At 54.8% G+C, this 19,595-nt stretch overlaps 1 protein-coding gene across 1 annotated transcript in view; it reads right to left on the bottom strand.

Moving 5' to 3' along the window:
- Positions 1 to 14,330: 14,330 nt before the first annotated feature.
- The window catches only part of IL11RA (interleukin 11 receptor subunit alpha), a 12,351-nt gene continuing 7,086 nt past the window's right edge, over positions 14,331 to 19,595 (bottom strand). The window contains exons 4-12 of the mRNA XM_085303066.1: positions 19,357 to 19,545; positions 18,463 to 18,495; positions 17,853 to 18,016; positions 17,551 to 17,714; positions 17,218 to 17,359; positions 16,583 to 16,678; positions 16,019 to 16,118; positions 14,988 to 15,118; positions 14,331 to 14,875 (exon numbers count right to left, since the gene is read on the bottom strand). Coding sequence (XP_085159192.1) covers positions 14,859 to 14,875; positions 14,988 to 15,118; positions 16,019 to 16,118; positions 16,583 to 16,678; positions 17,218 to 17,359; positions 17,551 to 17,714; positions 17,853 to 18,016; positions 18,463 to 18,495; positions 19,357 to 19,545 — 1,036 coding nt within the window. The 3' untranslated portion in view covers positions 14,331 to 14,858. The remainder of the gene's footprint in view (positions 14,876 to 14,987; positions 15,119 to 16,018; positions 16,119 to 16,582; positions 16,679 to 17,217; positions 17,360 to 17,550; positions 17,715 to 17,852; positions 18,017 to 18,462; positions 18,496 to 19,356; positions 19,546 to 19,595) is intronic.

The raw sequence follows: 19,595 nt of genomic DNA, 5'->3' as shown, positions 1-19,595 counted from the left end.
GGTCATTCCACCATTCAGGGAGGCCCAGGACTCAAGGCATGATGGATGAGATTGTGCAGTCTTTTTATGAACTTCCTGCACTACTATTTGCTCATRGTGATGGGTTCCCCCAGCTCCTTAGAGTAAAGAGATGGTTTATCCCTGCTGCCCAGGGAGGCTGGGGTTGCAGGGCTGGTACAGCATTTCTGAGCAGCCTGGACCACATTAGGAGCCGACTGCCATACAGAAAACTGCTGATGGGTCACTCCACCACATTTTAAGTGTTTTTTTTTTTTTTTTTTTAGTTTGAAAAGAAAGTGATTTCTCATGACAGGGATGCACGTGGTGAACGCAGCAATCCTCAGATTTGTGCACAAAATAAGGGGCTGCTCTGAGTGATGTCTGCCCTCCACCTAAGTCTTTTACAGCAGCACCTACTGCACCACCTACTCGTACCATATCTGGAGGGGCAAGAGTGTGCATGATTARCTTCTGGAAAGACAGCCATTTCCCCCAGGGAAAATAATGTAGGGAGATGGCAGATCTACTCTCTCACTTGTGGCCTGCCTGATCTAGTTAGAAGAGGCTCTAAACTCTTTAGGGAGAGGATAGGCTTTTGCTTTGGGGCCCAAAGTAGGTCTGAGTCTCTAAACACCATCCACAACAGTGAAGACTGCATAGATTGGACTAGCATGCATGGCTGATATGTGCCTGTAGTCTGAGCATTGATGGTCCTTGCAGTGTGCAGCAAACCCAAGTCATCATGCTGAATGCTAGCATTGGCCACTGCAAATGTATCAGCTTCATCCTTCTCCTCTACTGTCCTAAAGCCCCAAGAGGAGACCACCATGCTCCTCCAGGCCAGGCAGTTCTGCTTTGGTCACATAGAGCTTGTCTTTGCAAAAGGCACTATCTCAAGGACTCTCTGATGTGCTAAGATGGGTCCCCAAGCCTCACCTTCTGCCACTCTGGGAGTCCTTCTTTCCTATTATAGCACAAATACTGAGCAAGATCAAAATGCTTCTCAAAACTCTGATAACAAAAGAAGTGTTTGTGGGGAGGCCAAAGGAGCTGAGCATGCAATGCCTTCGAATGCACCCTGGTGTGCATGGTAAAGCAATTTGYACAGCACACAGTGAGCATGGGAGGAAGCCAAAATCCCCTTCTCAGCATGTCTCTGCTGCTCTTCTTTAAGCTCCCAAGATAGTACAAATAAACACATTTYTGTCCAGTATCAGCTTAGGGCTGATAGCCCTGACTCCTACATGGACCCCTTCATCTGCTTGATGCCTCACTCCAAACTACGCGCCAGCCTGTGTCAACTAATAGCATGTGGCATCAGAYTGGTGCTCCAAACATGGAGCCACCTAATTCTGTCTGCTACCTGGCTTTGGCCCAGGTGCCACTGTGAAAATATACCTCATCCTCCAAGTCCGGTTGTCACTAGATTGTGCATGACCTGTGTGAGGATGCCGAAAGCCATCTGGTTTACAGTCGGATGGGACAAGACTCTTGCTAAGCTCACAGTGAGTGCACTGCAGTGAATAATTTGCAGCTAATCAAGGATGTTTTTCAATGAGCTCTGAGCCACACACAACTAATGCCTCACACTGGTGCTGTTTACCTCTATAGCAAAATAAGCTGCTGATTACACAGCAGTAGATTAAAGGGATCTTAATGTCCTTATAGGGTACAAGATACCGAAACTCAGTCTGGCAACTGTCTTCAAGAAAAAAAATTAAAGGTAGAACTAAATGATCAAGGGAGAACTCAGCATTTTATCAGTCTTTTTACAATCTGCTCAGGTTTGCAGATTACGCAGCCCTGCAGGTCACAATTTTATAAKTATATGAACACAATGTTCATATCCTTAAAAGAATATTTGCAAACCCACCAGCTCTTGGTCTTGCCCTCCCTCCTCTTGTATTTTATCAGCCAGGCCATAAATTAGTGGGTACATTTTGCAGGAATACTGATTGCTCTTCTCTCACGGAAGACACTGAAAAGTCATTGAGGGGTACTGGACTGCAGGGCAGAGAAAGCTGTTATGGTCCTGCTCAGCTACCACCAGGTATCTGTTTGGTGAAGCTCTCCAACTGGCAACAAAAGTCCAGATCCTAAAGACACCAAGAGACCAAGCTTCTCTTGCTGGCAGTAGGAGTGCAAGTTGGCTGGGCASCACCCCTCCTTGTCATGCTCTCTTTGGGTTTCAGCTGCTGGCCATCACCACAATCCCTGGCCTCCTTCTGTGCAATTGTTCTCTGGATCTTCTTCATTTCAGGATCTCAGCCGTGCTTTGGGGAAGGATGTGGGGATTATTATTAAACTGGGGAATTACAGTAGCAATGGCAGTGGCTTGTGTTGGAGCATGTGCTGGGAACTTTCATTTCCCTTTACCATGAGTGCCCTAGTGAAGGCAGCTGATCCTTTCAGAGATTTTTCCTTTGAAATGGCTGCCCCAGTTTCCAGTGCCTTCAAGAGGAAATGAAAGCAAAAGCCTTCAAGTATTGGTACCCTTTTCATTAGTCCCTAGACCTCCATCAGCCCTTAAATCTCTTATGGGCTTCCAGTAAATCCTACAGTGTAGAGGACACTGTATCAGTGAAACAGGYCTGCAGATCAGCCATCAGATTTTGATGGCTCTGTCGTGGATCCTCAGACAATAGCTTAGGAATTTCTGCATTTAAAGGATTTTGTAGGAAAAGGGTAGATCAAAATGTTACTGATTGCAGAACTTGATACTGAAGCATAGCCCAAGTGCTTATGCAACAGGAAGAAACAAACACAGCTAAAATACCGCAGGAAGTGGAGGCCGCTAACCCACCACAGGACCTAACCACAGACAATGCTATCTCCTTTGTCCTTCCTTAACTTTGAGACCTTGGTCCCTGCTGGTGTCCCCTTCCGTAGGTCAAAACAGGCTGCCATTCAAGCAATGGTGGCATATGAACTGTACTAGCTTTCGTTACGTCTGTTTTGCATTGAGTTTTAGCCCCTATGGGCTCTGCAGGTTTGCAGTCATCTTCAGCCACAGTATGAGCAGTAGTCTAAGCTTCCCTTCCAGTGGCCCCCTAAAGACCTCATGATGTCCACCCCAGGACATTAAACTGTGGGGATGAGAGTAAATGAAGCAAATGTTCCCACATRCTGGAACACTATTGTCCATGCTGAAAAATCCTCAGCACCATTCCTGGCAGGTTTTGGCCCAGATCAACCAGCCTTGCACCAAACAACCGCCTGAGGCCAAGCACCTTTCTCAGTAGGCAGCATGGATGAAGCCAGGGAGGGTGAGAGACTTTAATAGCACAGAGGCCAGCTGTCTCATGCCAGTTGGCCCCAGAGGCAGAAAGTAGTCCCAGGCACAGCTAATTTTCCTAGCACAGATGTAGCTGGAGGGTCCCTGTTTCTTTCTATATAATCTGGTTTCTGCATAATGCTTCCAGAAGGGCTCCAAGTGAGTAATTATGTTTAACTCCCTAAGAGGCTGCAGGGAAGGCCAGCCTGGGTTGGAGATGCTCATCTCTTCTGGGCAGAGCCCTCAGCCCTCTCAGCTACCCTATCTGCTCATGTCTCCTATCCATAACCTGCTGGAGGGATCTGAACCATCATAAAGGGAATGACCAGCTCCATGACCTCCTGCTCAGCCCTCCTCTGCCTCTGTAGCCACTGCCCCACACCATGGGCATGGCCAAGACCCCATGGGAGTCCACAGTGAGAAGGATGCAGATCCTTGACTAGAATAGCTTGGTACAGTTTCATTGGCATCTCTGAATCGTTGGCTGCTTTCTACTAAAGGATGGTGTAACTCTGCTGCAGGCAGCAGGAGACATAGCAGGCCAGTTTGGAGCCACTGGCCTGCTGGTTAGCTTGGGACTAGTCAATACCATAACCAAAGTAGGCTCCAGCCTCCAGGGGCCTCAGAGCGGGGAGAAGGCAAGGTGAAAGGACTGAGGGGGTGCCTGCTGCTCACAGCAGCCTGTCACCTTTTACAGATGCCACATTGAGGCAGAAAATGTTTTTACTTGGTGAAAGCCAACCAGGATGAAAAGACCAGAACCTTGAGCCTACAGGGAAAGGCCAGACCAGCTCCTAGAACCTGGACTGGAAAGCTGAAATCAGATACGCCATAGCAGTGATGTGACATCCTTAGGTAAAGGGAATTACCCATCTGTCTGTGTCCTCAGGTCAGGAGTGGGGTGGAGTCAATAGTCAGACAAGAGCGATGAGGTTGGGTTAGTAGAGCAGGGCAATATTCAGTGACCTGAGGCATACCAACATGGTCTCTGATACAGTGGCTGTACAGGCACACAAGCTGGAAAAGACATTTCCTGTTGGGTCAAGTCATTCTGGATCTGTAAATTACACCTGCCAGAGTAATGCAGCCGCATCTGTGCTGAAGTGCTTTTGCTCTCCTGCCTTTAGAGACCGTGACTTTAGCAAAGTTAYGGGGAAGCTTCTAGCCATGGGGATGGACCAGAGCCCATGCTGTCCATGTTGTCACTGCCTTTGCCCTGATCTCAAAGTCCCCAGACACCAGCACATGCCAACACAAGCACTGGCAGAGAGCCCAGCTCTCCTGGAGTGAGCCAGAAGGGCTTTTCACTTGCTATGCTTGTGGTTCAGTGGCCATCACAGTGGGTCAGTGGGTTTTGCTGAGGTTTGTTGCCCTGAGCCACATGCTGCATGCTGGCTCCTGACAGCTCCCACAGTTTCTGTTTCCCAGTCATCATCATCCTTTCATTTTTTACATTTTCTATTTGACTATAAAAAGTCCCAAGAGGGACTTCCCAGTCATAACTGAGGAAGAATTAACAAGCCCTTCCTGTAGGAAGCATCCAGGAAGCCTGAAGGACCCTTCTCATCCTAGAGTAAATGATGCCAAACAATATCCCCAGGCAGGAAATGCTGGAGGCAGCAAATGGAATTGATGCTGCAAGGAGCCGGGCTCCTTCATGCTTTATGGAGGAAATACAGTCGCTGCTGTCAGTTCATTAACATACTGGGTGGTTCCTAGGAATGGCTCCTTTGACAGCCATGCAGGGARTACACCCCAAGGCAGCTTCACCAGGCAGACTCTCTCCTACGCTCCACTTGTTTGTGTTTCTTGATGCACACATCCAAACATTGTGAAACGTTAGAGCCCCAGGTTTGCCATGAAAGGAGATGGCACACTGCTARCTGTAAAAGTCCCTTTGTAGGCCTCCAAGGAGCACTTCAAGTGGGAATATTTACTTCTTTCCATTCTGCTGTCTGGAACTGCTCTTTCTCAGAGGTGGCTGCCTTTCACTGCAGCCATACATATGCAAGACACTTGGAGATTTTTGTTTTAGACACAAAATCTTCTTCTGAGACTCATCTCTTCCCCCAGCTGAATCTACCTATGTGGTGGCCCAGAGGATCTCTAGGAAGATTTGCATTCAGGTTCTTTATTCTTGCATGGTGCTGGAGGCTATTGATCCTGTACAACGGCTAGGGTTGTATCCTACCACAGAAGCAGTCCCTTACACGGGATGGACACAGCTGATTAATACGATACATTTCTCTCCATTAGTGCCTGAGACCTCAGCATTGCCTAATTGGTTTGATTTGTCTGCATTAAACATTTACTATCTATAGTTAACTCTTTCATTAACTATGAGGCATCATGTTTTACAGCAYAAAAACATTGTGGCATTCTAGGGCCAGCAGAAAACTCTCAGAAAACTTCTGTGCAAGGTTAATACGAGAGACCATGAGATAATCTAGGGCTGAGCACAAACAAACATGCACAAGCCTGGAAATACATGTGGGCTGGCAAAAAATACCAGACAAACRTGCATATCCACCTGCACAGCCTTCATTCCTTCCTCCTGCATTTATACAGGCATAAGGGATTGCACATGGACCTGGGGGTTCGCTGTCATTCAAGCAGAATGAGCACACATTTGGCTTATGAATCACAGAGTACTTAATTCCCAGCAAAGCCTCCGGGTTTTTTTAGCTTTGCGGCTGCCCCAGAGTTCATGACGTTACCCAGGGTTAACAAGATACGTCTCTTGTATATATATATTTGACACTTAGACCCATGAGCACAGACTGAGGGACGGATCTCCTATGAGGAGGGCAAAAACAGGCAGTTAGGAAACAAAAGCATTTTAAGAAATGACAAAGAAACTAGACCCTGAAAACTTGAGTTGCTTGGTTTTTATTCCTTTGAAACATTCTTTCTGTCTCTTGGACGAGGTTTGGATTGAGCTTTGCAAAATGGAAAGTCGAAGCATCCTGTTTCAGGGCTGTCGCAATGAACCGCTGCAGCCCCGCGCCCTTTGGAAATGGCAGCGGAAACTTCCGACGCTTCCCAAATTTCTCCCTCTTGCTCCTGCATCCAAAGCACTCTCCTCTTCCAGGCTGACCAGTTTCAAACTTCGCCTGCCGCTAAYGGGGTTTTTGTCCGAACCGCTCCAGGCTTTGCATCGAGGGGTTACTCCAGATTTCCCCTCGTCCGTCCGCCCGTYGGTCCGTCCGTCGGGGGACGGGCTGCGGGCGGCTCCCTCCGGGGCGGCCCCCGGCCCGGCGAGGCCCTTCACCCCCGGCTTTGCCCTCGGGGGAGCTTTCTCCGCCTCCTGTCCCAGAGGAAGGAAGATAATTCCTCTGGAGGCTGTTTTCAAGGCAGTGTTTGCCACCTAGTGGGAAAGCGGGGTCTGGGCATCCCCCTTCCCCGCTCGGGGCCGTGCTGGGCCCGGGGTTCGCCTTGTTTTTAGCGGTTTAGGAGCCGCCGGCGCGAGGCAGCTCCGTGCTCCTGCCCGCCGGGATCATTTTGGGGTAACCTGCCGGCAGGGAAGATGCCCCCCCGACCCGGTCCGGCCCCGAGGACAGGCCTTCCCCCGGGGCCGCGCAGGGGCCGAGGAGGGGGCGCACGGTGCCTGGGTGGGGAAGGGCTGGGGGCGGCCGGAGGGTGCCGTCGTGCCCCCCCCCCACGACCCCCCGCAGGCCCCAGGCCTCAGCGCAGGCCGCCGTCGTCATGGCGACGCGGCCTGTGGGGCCGCGCTGCCGCCTGCGCCCTCCTCGGCGGCACCGGGAGGGGTTCGGGGGCCGCCGGCGGCCCCTGCCGCCCCCCGCTGCCCCGGCCGGCCGGTTCCGCGCCTGCGGCACGGCAGGGCCCCCGCGGCTCCCAGCCCCCTGCCGCAGGCGGTAAACGCTGGAGCGTCGCCTCAGCTTTTTGCAGCCCSGTGCCTCCCTCGGGGAGCTCGCTGGAGCCTTCGCCGCTGGCCATGGATGCCTTCGTGGGTAAGGATCGTCAGCCCAAGCTCCTGGAGCAGTCCCTCGTGCCCGACATATGCGAGGAGCTGGAGAAAGGGCTCTGGAGCCGGGGAGAAAGCACCATGTCCCGGATAAACAGCACCTTCCAGGTCAGCATCCTCCTGGGAGATCAGGGCCTCGCAGGGTCCTGGGCCATCAGAGTATCACAGAGGCACTGGTGGTGTCTCCTGGCTCTGTGACCTCATTTCTGCTAAGCCCCAGGAGATMCCAAGTGTAGACACGAACCCGTCACTTTTTAGCGCTGTAGCATTTCAGGGCGCTCAGACTGGGGCTGCCGGGCACAGAGGTGAATATAGCAGCGCTCAGCATGTGTGAGGAGCCCAGCTGCTGCCACGTCCAGCAGATTTCCCAGTATGAAGCAAAGGCTGGAATGGCTTGTCCCCTGGGAGGGCCCTGYGTGCACAAGACTCCCAGTCTTGCTTAATTTTGGCCAGTTATTTTCAGGATGCAGTGAGGGACCCTGTTGCATTGGCTTGTCTGTCTTTCTTCCCTGAGAGTACAAAACCTCAGCACCTGCTCAGTGTAATCCTGGAAACCCAGGGGGCACCTGAGTCTCTCAGCTGATAGAGGAGCACCTGTGCAGGGCTAGGCCATGCTGTCTGACTTCTCTTCCCTTGGTCTGTTCCTGCAGACAAAGCAGCTAATGCAGCACCTTGTGGAAGCAGGGGAATGTAAGATGCAGCTGGTGGGAGGAAAGCAGGTAGGGTGTCTTCCTCCTCCCATCTCCCTGCTGGGAGCACACTCCCTATCCCTCCCAGAAGGCATCTCTCAAAGTGTTTCCTGCTCTGTTTCAGTCCCCAGAGCTCTGGAGACAGCTGGAGGAGAAGATGGAATTTATGCCAAAGAGGAAGGGGAGAGGTCATCTCCAAGCAAGTGACATAGCCACCTCTAGAAGATCTGGGACAAGCTTGGGGGAGCACTGTGGGGGCTAAGAGTGGGGGTCAGGTGCCACACAGCAGCAGRGGTGTGCATGTTGGGGAATATGCAGTGGGTACTGTTCTGCAAAGTGGYATGGCTGCATGTCTCCCCTTTTGCCACCAGAGTCTGTGGTAGGTGCATGAAACACTGTGAACTCTTGATTGGACAACAGGCCTGTTTTCAGTATTAAAGAAAGCTGGCAGGAAAGTACTGTGCTCTGTGAGCTTATCCAAAGTGCTGCTGCTGGTTTGAGAGGTGAACAGTCGTTTCCTTGAGAGCATCATGAGAAACAATGCTTGGATACAGCTAAGCTGCTGGCTTTAGCCTGCTGGCAGCTCTGTGTTTGTGTACTGGGCTCTTCCAGGCCATGAAAAACCTAAGTACCCTGGAGGCAGGGAGGGGGCCAGCCCCAGCAAATAAAGAAAGAATCTTTTAGTGCAGAGAAAAGCCTACAATGGGGGCRCCAAGAAGAAGTCTCAGACTTATTCCCTCTCCTTGCCCTCTCCACGTCTGTTTGGGTGCAGCGGCGTTTGTGCTGGGGGGCAAGGAGCACTGTCTCCCAGACCCATGTCCAGGTCTGCTCTCACAGTCTGTTCTCTGGCTGCACTCTGGAAAGTGAGCTGAAGGAGATAAAGCCCTTCTTTCTTGCAGACATTGATGGGAAACCAGCTGGATGTCTGCRGAGTGATGAAGTCACCTCACCAAGAGGTGAGTGGGTTCAAATCCTTGGGATTTGCCCTCCATACAATCCATTCTCCCTCTTTCTTCTTTGACCATGTCCTCTGGCCAGGTGCTGTAGCTTTGTCTGCTGGACAACTTGATGGAGACTGGCTTTCAGACTCCCCAGCCAGCAGAGTCCTTGTGCAGGGGGAGACTCTGGGTGTCCTGGCATTGGCAGGGTGATTTGGGCCCTCCCTGTTTTTCAGGAAAGAGAGAGGAGGATGAGGAAGGAGTTTGCAGGCCCATGGCAGCTAGAAAAGGAGGCAGATGAAGAAAAGTGAGTATGGGTGATTTCAGGGGTCTCCAAGAGRCCAGGGGCTTTGACTCACTAGCAAGACTCCAGGCAGGAGTATCCYACTTGCAGGTGAGATGAAATCTATACCCAGGGCAAATGCTCAACAGTGCATTTTTAAGGCATTTTTGTTTGGATTTACTGTGTCCTTGAGGCAGGATGTCTGCTGYCCTCCCACCTCCAGTGCCCTGACAMTGKGATGCGAAAGATGCATGGTCCAGGGAGTTATACTCCTTCTGAAAATGGCCACAAAACCTRGGAAACAGGGTCTGAGTCTGCTCTGGGATCCCTAACAGCCTAAGGGATTGCATTTACCAACAACACTGTAGGAAGCTGCAGCCACTGTCTCTTTTTGTAACAGATTTCTAAGGCAGCTTAGAAGCACAGCCCAAAACAGCCCTTCTCTCTTGGACAGAGCAGGAGGCTTCCCTCCCTCTTTTTCCAGGCATCTTTTTTTTTCTCTCCAGTGATAAAATTCACAGTCAGATGGTGAAGATTTCCATCTTCCAACTGCCATAGCAGACTGTGACATTTCAAGGATGATCTCTCAGCATTTCCTAGCTTGATTCAGYTCCTGAAGGGGATGCAACCCCACTGGAGATGCCCCACTCTCTCCTCAGACACAGGGGACTTTCCCTAGTAACGATCTGGGCTTTCTCCCCTCACGTTAACTGTCATGTTGTTTCCATGAGGAGTGAATATGTAGTTCATACCTGAGACCTGCTCCCAAATACCAGCCTTGTTCTGCCTSTGGGCCTCCCCTTATGCATTTGGGATTAGCAAATCAGACCCTGCACAATGATCATCTTTGCTGCTTAGGAGGATGTTAAAGCATCAAAACTATCTGTTCATTCATCAGTCCATCCATTTATCTATATGTTCTTCCATCCTTGACTCCTTCCTCCAATCCATGCATAGTTCCCACCTTACTACTCRCTGTGTGTATCCCTTCCTTTCTTCCTTGCCCAATGATCTATATCTTTGTTTCATGCCCTTGTGTTTTCCAGGATCTACTGGGGTTGCTTTTACTTCTTTCCCTGGCTCAGGATGTGGAGGAGAGGGAAGTAGGAACAACCATGAGAGGTAAGTTAAGACTGTCTTGCTTTACAGTCCTGCACAGGCAACCCAGCCTCTTCTTGCAAAACACAGGCTGATCCTGGCAGTGAGGTGTGGTGAGGAGGGGATTAGGATTCAGGGACAGCRCAGACATTTGACAGGGTCTGTCACATTCAAGCAGTCCAAGCATCACTGCACAACAGTCCATATCAGTGATGTGCTGCAGTGGTTTTGGCCAAGATTGACTATTGTTTTCCCAAATGAGTCGTAGATGTGKCTGGGCAGCTTCCTGATCCATCCCAGCCACCTACCTGAGATGCTCTGGAGGGGTCACCCTATGCTGGATGGAGACATGTAGCACAGGCATAGGCCATTCGGAGCCTTGGTGCTGGGGACATTTCCTGGCACTGCGTTTCCTGCTTTAAACCCCCAGTGAGACCTGGGCCCTGCTTTCCCATGCTTTCTTCCTGTTGGGCCTGGGCTGTTCCCTGTTCCCTGGGAAGTGGGGCCTGTTCCCACTCCTTGTGGGTGATCCCASAGGCTATCTTGACTTGACATGGCTTCAGCATTCTGAGGCCTGGGTCTTACAAGATCTCCCCAGAGATTTTGGCATAGTACCTGCCCTGGGGAGGGTGAGATCTTGCAGCAAAGCAAATTTGGAAGCATCTCTGTCTACTCTAGGCAGGGTGCATCCAGGCAGTGCTCCAGCCTAGAGCAGAAAACCTCCTGCTAGCTCAGTGACTGCAAGTGCAAGCCACTGAAGGGCTTGAGCCCTGAGGAAAGTGCCCAGGCCCGGCGATGGGAGGTGGAGGTGCCAGTGTTGGTACTGTTTTCATAGTCTCTTCCTCTTTTCCTCCTCTGCAGTTTGGAAGTGGATTTTGGCATCTGGAGCCCACTCCCTTATCCCAGATTTCTATGTACTCAGTCCTCCCCTTGCATCTTTACTCATCCAGAGGAGAGCCATGTTCACTCATGTCCCATGCAAGGTCATACACTCCCTGGGCAGCTGGGTTTCCAGAGCATGCAGCATCCAACATTAAACATCCTGAAATCCCCAGTGCGCAGAGCTCCATGCTGTATTGGGGTCCCAAGTAGCCTGTGTGTCGCATCACCAGGATGCTGGTCGGGGCACGAACACACCTCTCAGCRCTAGCCCAAGTTACCTGCAAATCTTGCCTGAGCTGCAGGACATCCTGCCAAGCAGCCACCATTGCCCTCCTCTCTTCCTCAGAGCATGGCAGGCAGGACTTTGTAGCTAACTGCAGAGCTCTCTCTCACCTGCTATTAGTCTCTCCCTCTRCCAAATGAGTGCTAGGTCACATCTTTAAAGCTTTCATCACAGGGGAAAAGGGGCTGACCCCAGGGTGGAGAGCAGTGGGGTGCAGTGATGAGAATCAGGTGTGCATCTCCTGTTTGCAAGCTTTGGTGATCACAGTCTGATCATCAAAACTGAGTGTCCCCACATCCCAGCAGGCCCAGCCACACTGGAGCAACCAAGGAAGGAGACAGAGGGGTTGGCACAGGTGGACAGTGCAGCTCTGCCCCTCACCCCACGCTGCCCAGCAGCCTTTATTTCAGAGATTGCAGGGCATTTGAGCCTGTTCCTCACAGAGGGCTGAGCAAAGACCCAGCGCACAACCTGCCCTATGGCAYTTCCACAGCGTTACCACCTTTGCAGACCACCAACTCCCCCCATTTCAGGAGGGGTCTGTGCACTGGAGCTCCCAGCTCTGAGGCTCACTATACGTGCACACACATGGAGAGAGGTAGAGCTTGTTGTAGTGCTCAGTCTGGACATCACCATGCTACTGTCCAGCCTTTGCAGCCTTTCCCATCTACCTACCTGCATGGAGCAGACACACTTTGCCTTGTGAATGTGCTAGGCTCTAGTGGTCTTTGTACCATCCTGGCCAGCAGCAATTCCCTTTTATTTAATATATGTATATGGATTTTCTGAAGAAGTTTATAAGCAGAGCAGGAGATGGAGGCCAGAGCTGCCGGCACACATTCTCCTGTTCACTGGCCAATGCATTCCTGCGTCAAGAGCACGCGTCAGCCTCTAAACCAGCACCATGTGCCTGGAAAACACTGAGYGCTGCTTGCACACACCAAAGCCACAGATATGGGGTGGATATTGCATGTGTTCAACAGCATCCTATGGACAACCAGAGTCCTGATCCCCTCCACAGTAGTAGGGAAGGCAGGATCTGGTGGTGCTAAGAGCTGATTTCCAAGCAGTAAGGGCTACCCATGGCATGCTGGGGACCGGAGAGACAAGGGTCACCCTGGCACATCAGAGACTGCGTGCAGGCTGGGGAGAGTTGCTACAGGCTTGGTCTGTGCCTGACCCATGATGGCTCACTCTGTGACTGGTGATGGTTCAGCTGTGCACCTGGAAGACCAGGGCAGCTCCAGGTACACACACAGCCCCCTCCTCCCCAGTGCCAGTCCTAGCCAGCTGCAGAGGTCACGGGGACCTGCTGTGGCACCAAGRTGCTGCAATTCCAGCTGTGTGGACACCAGCTAGGGACTGGAGCCCAGTAGGAGGCAGTGGCAGCATGACACAGCTGTAGCTGGCAAGGTCTAGGATGTGCTGGGCAGAGGGGATGTGGCTGTTGGGCCCAGAAACCCAGGCAGCATCTGGTCCCCTCATATACCTGTTTGTGCAGGCGCACACAGAGCCCTCCCCAGCTCAGTGACCTGCTTTACCTGGAGTGGGGTGAGTCCTGTTCCAAGTTTAGTTTGGTACCATACCAAGGATGGAGGACTGACACTCTATCTCCCCCACCTGGGACGAAAAAGTGCTCAMTAGGGCTGGGGAGGGACAGAAGTACTGCAAAACCAAGCCCTGGTGTGGGCAGCCCTGATGGGCAACCCTGGGGCAACTCAGGGGTGCAGGGGCACTCAGTGAGGGCAGAACCAAGAGCTGGAATGCAGAGGGGGACAACTCACTGCAAAGAGCATGGGGCTGCCTCTGCCTTCGCCACCACAGCATTGCCCAGGATTGATCCTGGACACTAGGACCCAGTGTAAGGCTAGACTGAAGATACCTCCCAGCACCCATCCTGCCTCACTGTGCCAGAGCACCGCAATGGGATGGATTCAGTGCACTCATGGCTGGCTAGGACCCCCAACAGCTCCTGTCTTGCCCCCCCCCAGAAGGGCCATGGGGAGATACTCCACACCCTTCTGGCCCTGCCTTGCCCACAGCCCCTATGCAAAGCCCCACGATGCTAGGAGGTGCAGCCTAGGAGCTCAGACATTTTGAGGGGTCCTCCMTAAACCAGCCTTTGTAAGGAGCCTTCGGAGATATCCTCCCTGCTGCCATGCTGCCACTGCAGACTGATTTCAAGGGCAGCCCTGCAGCCCGGCCTGCAGTGACACATCTCCCCTGCTGCGCTAGCCACAGGGCAGAGCYCCTGGTTCCACCCTGCCCTGGCACCACTCCCCACTGCACCAGCCAGCACCACCACTGCCTGAATTTCCATCCAGCCCCATCTGGATCTCATTGGGCCACAGAACTGCTGGCGCTGAGCACGGGTGTTGAGAGGTGCCAACACATGGAAATGATTACAGGGGCTGGGTAAAGAGGAGGGGGCCCAGTCAGCACACTCYGCGTGAAGGGCGCTCTATAGAGGGTCCTGTCCCCACAGCAGGGCTGGCAAGGGCAGGGGCAAGTCAGATGTCCCAGCCAGGAGGATGCATCCCAAGGCATGTCCTGATGGCTCTCCTGAGAGGCAGAGAGGCTGCAGATGGGCAGAGCCCTGTCTTTTGGGGGTCTCCTTCCCCTAAGAACTCTTTAGCTTGCTGGGACATGGGCCAAGGCTTGTGCACAAGGACCATCCTCTTCTAGCATTCAGCAAGGACTGGACTGGGCAAGGGTTTCCCGCAGCCCACCAGCTCTCTGTGGAGAAGCTGGAGTGAAGGTAYGCTGTTTGGGGACCAGCCATGTGCATACTCTCTTGCAAGGGCCAAGTGTTCCCAAACTGGCATCCTTCCTCCTGCCTAGCACAATGTACCTTTCCCCTGGTCCTGTATGACATGCAAAGAGGTCCAGCCCAGGCAGTGCCAACACTATCCCTTTTATTGGGATCACTGCTCCGTCCTGCCTCAGTGTGGGGGTGAAAGGCAGAAGGACGAGGGGCCCTTCTGCCTGAGGATGGCTGCTGGTGGTGGGGGGTGATGGGSCAGGGAGGCAGGCAGGGCACAGCACTGCATGGTCACTGATGCCCACAGACCAGCACTCTGCCCCTTGTGCCCACAGTTCCCTTCCACGCGGCGCTGAGCAGCGAAGTGGGGCTGGCTCGGTGCCCCATCGCCATGTTGTATAGCAGCACCCAACAGTGGGGACCGGTCCGTTGCATTGAATCTGAGATGTCTCCAGCTGGCTCCTGGCGGGCATGGGAGCCCTAAGCTCCTCAAAGCACAGCCTCTCTTCTTAGGGTCCATCCTGCGCCCCAATGGGTCTAGGGCTCAGGCAATGTCCAAAGCCAGGCCCTGCTCCATGCGACAGGGAGCCCTTCTGAGGCCAACAGTGGTGTCAAGTCCCATAGGAGGGCGAGTAGGTGCTCAAACTGGGTAATGGCAGGGCTCACTACAGGATCTGGGCCTCTGCAGAGAGAGAGAGAGAAAACAGGAGGGTTACAGCGGGAACAGCCTTGTCCCCCTGCTTCCCGGCAGGGCAGCCCTGCCCGGACCTGGGCCGTGTGGCGGGGAGCCCTACCCTGCACACGCGACCGCAGCCCCCGGCACGGCGCCCCGCGGCACTCACTCGGCAGAGCCTTCAAGTGGGTGGCAGCAACCAAGAAGTTGTGGGGTTTGGTCTCGTCCTTGCCGTGTTTCCTCACCCGGAGCCTGGGGATGGAGCAGGGTAGCTGAAGAGCCCAAGCAGCCCTCCGTGGGCAGAGGGAGAGCAGCACCTGCCTGGGTTCCCGGTGATCCTGCTGCCCACCCCATCCAGCTGTGCCCAGCAGGTGAGCTCCAGGCAGCCCAAGGATCCTGCCGCTAGACGGGATGGGACAGGGACCGACTGCACCGCCACTGCTGTAGCAGGGAAGGCCACAGCAGTGGTGGGATGACAGGAGACTTGCCAGAGTGRGACAGGATGTAGTAGGGCAGTGCTCAAGGGCAGGATTCAGGGAGAAAATGGCAGATTAAGGGGTCTCAGCACTGATGGCAGGGCATAAGAATTTGTGGATTTGGTGGCACATGACTAGTGGCAGCATCTTTGGAGGACAGAAAATAAGGTCCTCTGGATATGAGTGCCTTAGGAAGACCCCAGGCAGGGTGTCATATACAGCCGATCCTCCCCATACCATTTTCTCTCCTCGATCTCTGCCTGGGGCAGCTCCAACCCTGTCCCACTCCCACTCCAGCAGCAGAGCCGATCCTGATTCTCCCAGCCAGGACCCTGTGACCCTCTACAGTGGTGGGCTGCTCGCCAAGGTGTCCTAGCCAGTGGCAAGTCCAGCGCACCTAGAAGCGTGGGCAGTACCAGCAACATGGAGGAGATGAGGGAAGCATAAACCACTGTATCAGGCTGGCCCCAAGTCTCTTTGGAGTAAGATCTACAGCATAAGGTTGGGGAGTGATGGGGGCCCTTTGCTGGGGTGATCAGGGGCCAAAGTGGGATGGGGATGGCAGCAGAGCTGATGGAGAGCACAGAGCTAGGAAAGAAGAAAGCTACAGTGACAGAGCTGGGGTTGGCACCACTTCACACTCAGCCACAGCACCACCTCCTGAAACACGACCTACCAGACGAGGATGGTGATGACCAGAACTGCAGCCAGAATGAAGAAGGCAAAGATACCAAGGGAGACCAATATGGCCATCTTCTCCAGGGCATCACTGCGATCTAGGACAGGCAGACAGAGACAGATCATCACAGTCTAGGGATGCCACAGCCCCACACCCTGCAAGGTCCCTGCAGGTAGGAGTGGATGGGCAGGCTAGCATTGGGGTGGACCCTACAGTCCTTTGGGGCATGCACCTGCCCTGGAGAGCTGCTGGATCCCAGGACCTCCATCATGTCCCACAGCCCTTGATGCCCCAGGGGAAGGAGAGGCAAGGACTCACAAGCTCCATCCAGAAACCTCCCCAGCCAAGCCCCTTTCAGACCCCAAGGGGCTCTAGGACACTGTTGCAGGCTCCCAGCCATGCTGGCACCCCTGCAGCTTGACCAGCAAAGTGGAGACATGCAGGCATGGGGCCTCAGGAGATGAGACCCTTCCTCCCCTGCTCTCAACCACATATGTGCCCAGGCAGCCAGCAACCCACTGGCTGTCCCCCTCCTGCCCGGGACCTCCCAGCTATACTCACTGATGGGCTCAGGATTGGGAGCCTGTGAGGGTTCCTCGGCCAAGCTCTCCAGGCTGGTGTCTGTAGTGGTTTCTTCACTCACCACGGTGGCAGGGTCTGGAAAGGCACAGAAGGTGGATATCAGTCACCCTGGATGCTGGCAGCACCAATGGGACCTACACAGAAGGGTGCTCCTGGAGTCTTGTGCCTTGGGAGTCCTGGGAGCACCAGGGTGCCCCTCCAGATGCCAAGGGCTGTGGGGAGCAATCCTCAAATCCCAGCAGCACAGATCCAGCCTGCCATGGGGCTGCAGGGACTATGCCTCACTGCAGGGCTGGGAACTGGGACCGCTTTGTCCCCTTGCAGCTGTGCCTCTCATCATGGGGAGAGCAGACAGCACACGTAGCTTTCTTGGGTCAGCTTTAAGGGTGATCAAAATGATCCTCTTTGTTTCTGTGGCATCCGAGAGCTGGGCATGTTCACAGGTCTTCAGGGCTGGGCTCTGCCCTGAGCACAGCCCTGGGTGACACTGGACGGAGGAGGGATGTTGGAGGGATGGGTAGGAGAGGGGCAGCCTGGGGTGCCGAGGGGCTGTGGAGACGGATGGTGCAGCCCTGCAGGGATGCTGAGGGCTGCAGCCTGCTCCTATCCCACACCTCTGACTGGCGTCGCCCGTGCCTCCGTGCTCCACTCGCTCCAGTTTCCTGCATCCAGGAAATCCTTCGCGCTGACTTGGACCACGTGCTCCAGCCCTGAGAAGGCATCTGTGATCACCTCGGAGAGGTTCACCGTCTCCACCTGTGTGGCACAGAGGGGAGCCGCTGGGCATAGAGACGCTTCTGGCCACCCTCAGGGCTTGGGCGACCTCCTGAGTTGGGCTCACACACATTGCGTGTCCCTAGCCAGCTCCAGACCCCATGCTGCCCTCCCGGTGCCACAGGGCCACCCTGCTCCCGAGCCAGCTCTGCACTCATGTCCCCATCGCTTACCACAGACCAGAAGCGGTGGATTACGGGCCGGTACTGGAGCCGAAACTTTAGCTGGAAGTGGGGCTCCTTGGGCCAGGACGTGGGGTACCTCCAGCTCACCTGGAGCCGCCGTGGTGCCTGGGGGACAGGCTCGACCACCAGGCCTTCTGGAGGATCTGGCTTAACTGTAGCAGAAGACAGAGGCTTTGTCATGCCATGGTGGATTGCCTCCTCCGCTCTCCCACGTGGAAGGGTGCTGGGGCCCTGGGCTGGCTGCCYCGCTGGCATGGAGAGACGGGATGGAGGGATGGAGGCACACTCACTGATGGCCTGCATGGTGATGTCGAGGAGGCGGAAGTTGGAGCCCAGAGGGTTCACCTCGGTGACGTTCATCCGATACGAGCTCCAGAACTCGGACTTGTGAACGGTGCAGGTGCCGGCACGGGCCGGATCCTGCAGGCACGGCCCCACGTGTCCGTTCTTGTTCCTGCCAACAGGGTGACAAAGCGCCCCCCAGCCATGCATCATTTCCTTGATGCTGCTCAGGAGGTGCCATGTGGAGAAGCCCCCGTGCCAAGAGCACGGTAGAGGAGGCAAACCTCTCCACCAGAGCTCAGGAAGAGTCTGGGCAGGTACCCTGCCTGCAGGAGAGCTTGGGGCAATTCTAGGACAGAAGATCCCCTCACACCTCCAAACCCCAGCACTTCCCTCTGAGCACGACTGAAGGGACCCCCATCCCAGCCCCACAGTATTTCCCAATAGGATTCCTCCCGGGGAAAAATGCTCCCTCCTAGACCTCCCTGGCTTCAGGAGCCCACCCCCCATGGGGCTCCCCATCCCTGGGCCTCAGTGACCCCACTGAGGACCATGGCAGAGCCTTTGGGATGAGGGCCAGGCCACACGGCAGGGGGTTGGGGCTGGGGTCAGTCTTACCTCCGCTTCTCTTCTCCCGTCAGCGATTTCTTCCTGCCCAGGGAGAGAGATGGAAAAGCAGATGGTGAGGAAAGGGGGATAAGGAACAGCACCGAACCCCAGCGTGACCCAGACGAGGGACAGGGTCCTGCACCAGCCTAGCCTGGGGGGCTGCTCTGCTTCCCCCTAGTCTCGGCGCCAAGGTTTCGCGGGGACACTTGYGCCCCAGGAGCCGCAGGACACCTGGGCATGCTCCGCAGCGAGCCCGACGCTGCGAACACACGCGTCTGCCCGCTTCCAACCCTGCCTGGTGGGAGCCGGCGGGATGGGGAAGCGGTTCCCGCGGCCCTGCTCCTCGCCGGACGGGCTGCTCGCGGCGTGGGGCCGCGGGCCCCTCCGAGGAGCGAGGAAGCACCGTGCTCTCTGGCTCCAGGGCGCACGCAGCCCCGGTCACACCGGCTTCTGCATCGCTTTTCGAAGGGCTGCTCTGCACGTTTTATGGGCTCCCGCCGACTTCAAAGCAACCCTGTAATTTGGCCCGCTGTGATAATTAGAAGCAGGGATGTTTCCCAAGCTCCTTTCATCCTGAAGCGTGTCGAAGYGCTTGACAGCTTGCAGACGACCTGCTGCTTTTTATACCCCTTCAGGCGCTGGCAAAGCCTTGCCCGGGGGGGGGGGGGCAGCCTGCCCGTGCCAGTGCTGCTTGTGAGCCTCCCTTTAAAGAAAACACGTGCTCGACGCAGCCCCTGAAACGCAGCCCACTCCGGGGCGCAGCGCGGTGCTGGGGCACAACTCTGCGGGACCCGAGGCCAAGCCGAGCTGTAGGTGAGCCCACGGGCAGGATTTGGGGTTACTTTTTGGCCAGGACCGTAGGGCTCACCCCTGTCCAGCCCTCAGCCCGTGCCCTGTCCTCACCTATAGGTGGTGATGTATCTGGTGGGGAGGAAGGTCTCGAGGCTGGATGTCCAGGAGCAGGAGAAATTCTCGTAGTCGGAGGCTCTGCAGGACACGGAGGGGACCCCYGGCAGGTCTGGCGTGCGGGGAGGGGGGCGACGGTAAGTGAGAGGATGCCCCAGCCCCGCGCCACGGGTGGCTCCGTGTCCCCTTGTGACAACCCCCCTGCCAGGGGCCTGGGTGTTGCAAACCCCCCCCCC

The sequence above is a fragment of the Rhea americana genome, unplaced genomic scaffold, assembly GCF_003343005.1.
Source record: "Rhea americana isolate MKP2758 unplaced genomic scaffold, rheAme1 scaffold_196, whole genome shotgun sequence".
NCBI classification, from domain to species: domain Eukaryota; kingdom Metazoa; phylum Chordata; class Aves; order Rheiformes; family Rheidae; genus Rhea; species Rhea americana.
The sequence above is the reverse complement of the archived record's forward strand: the minus strand, read 5'-3'. Positions and strand labels throughout refer to the sequence as shown.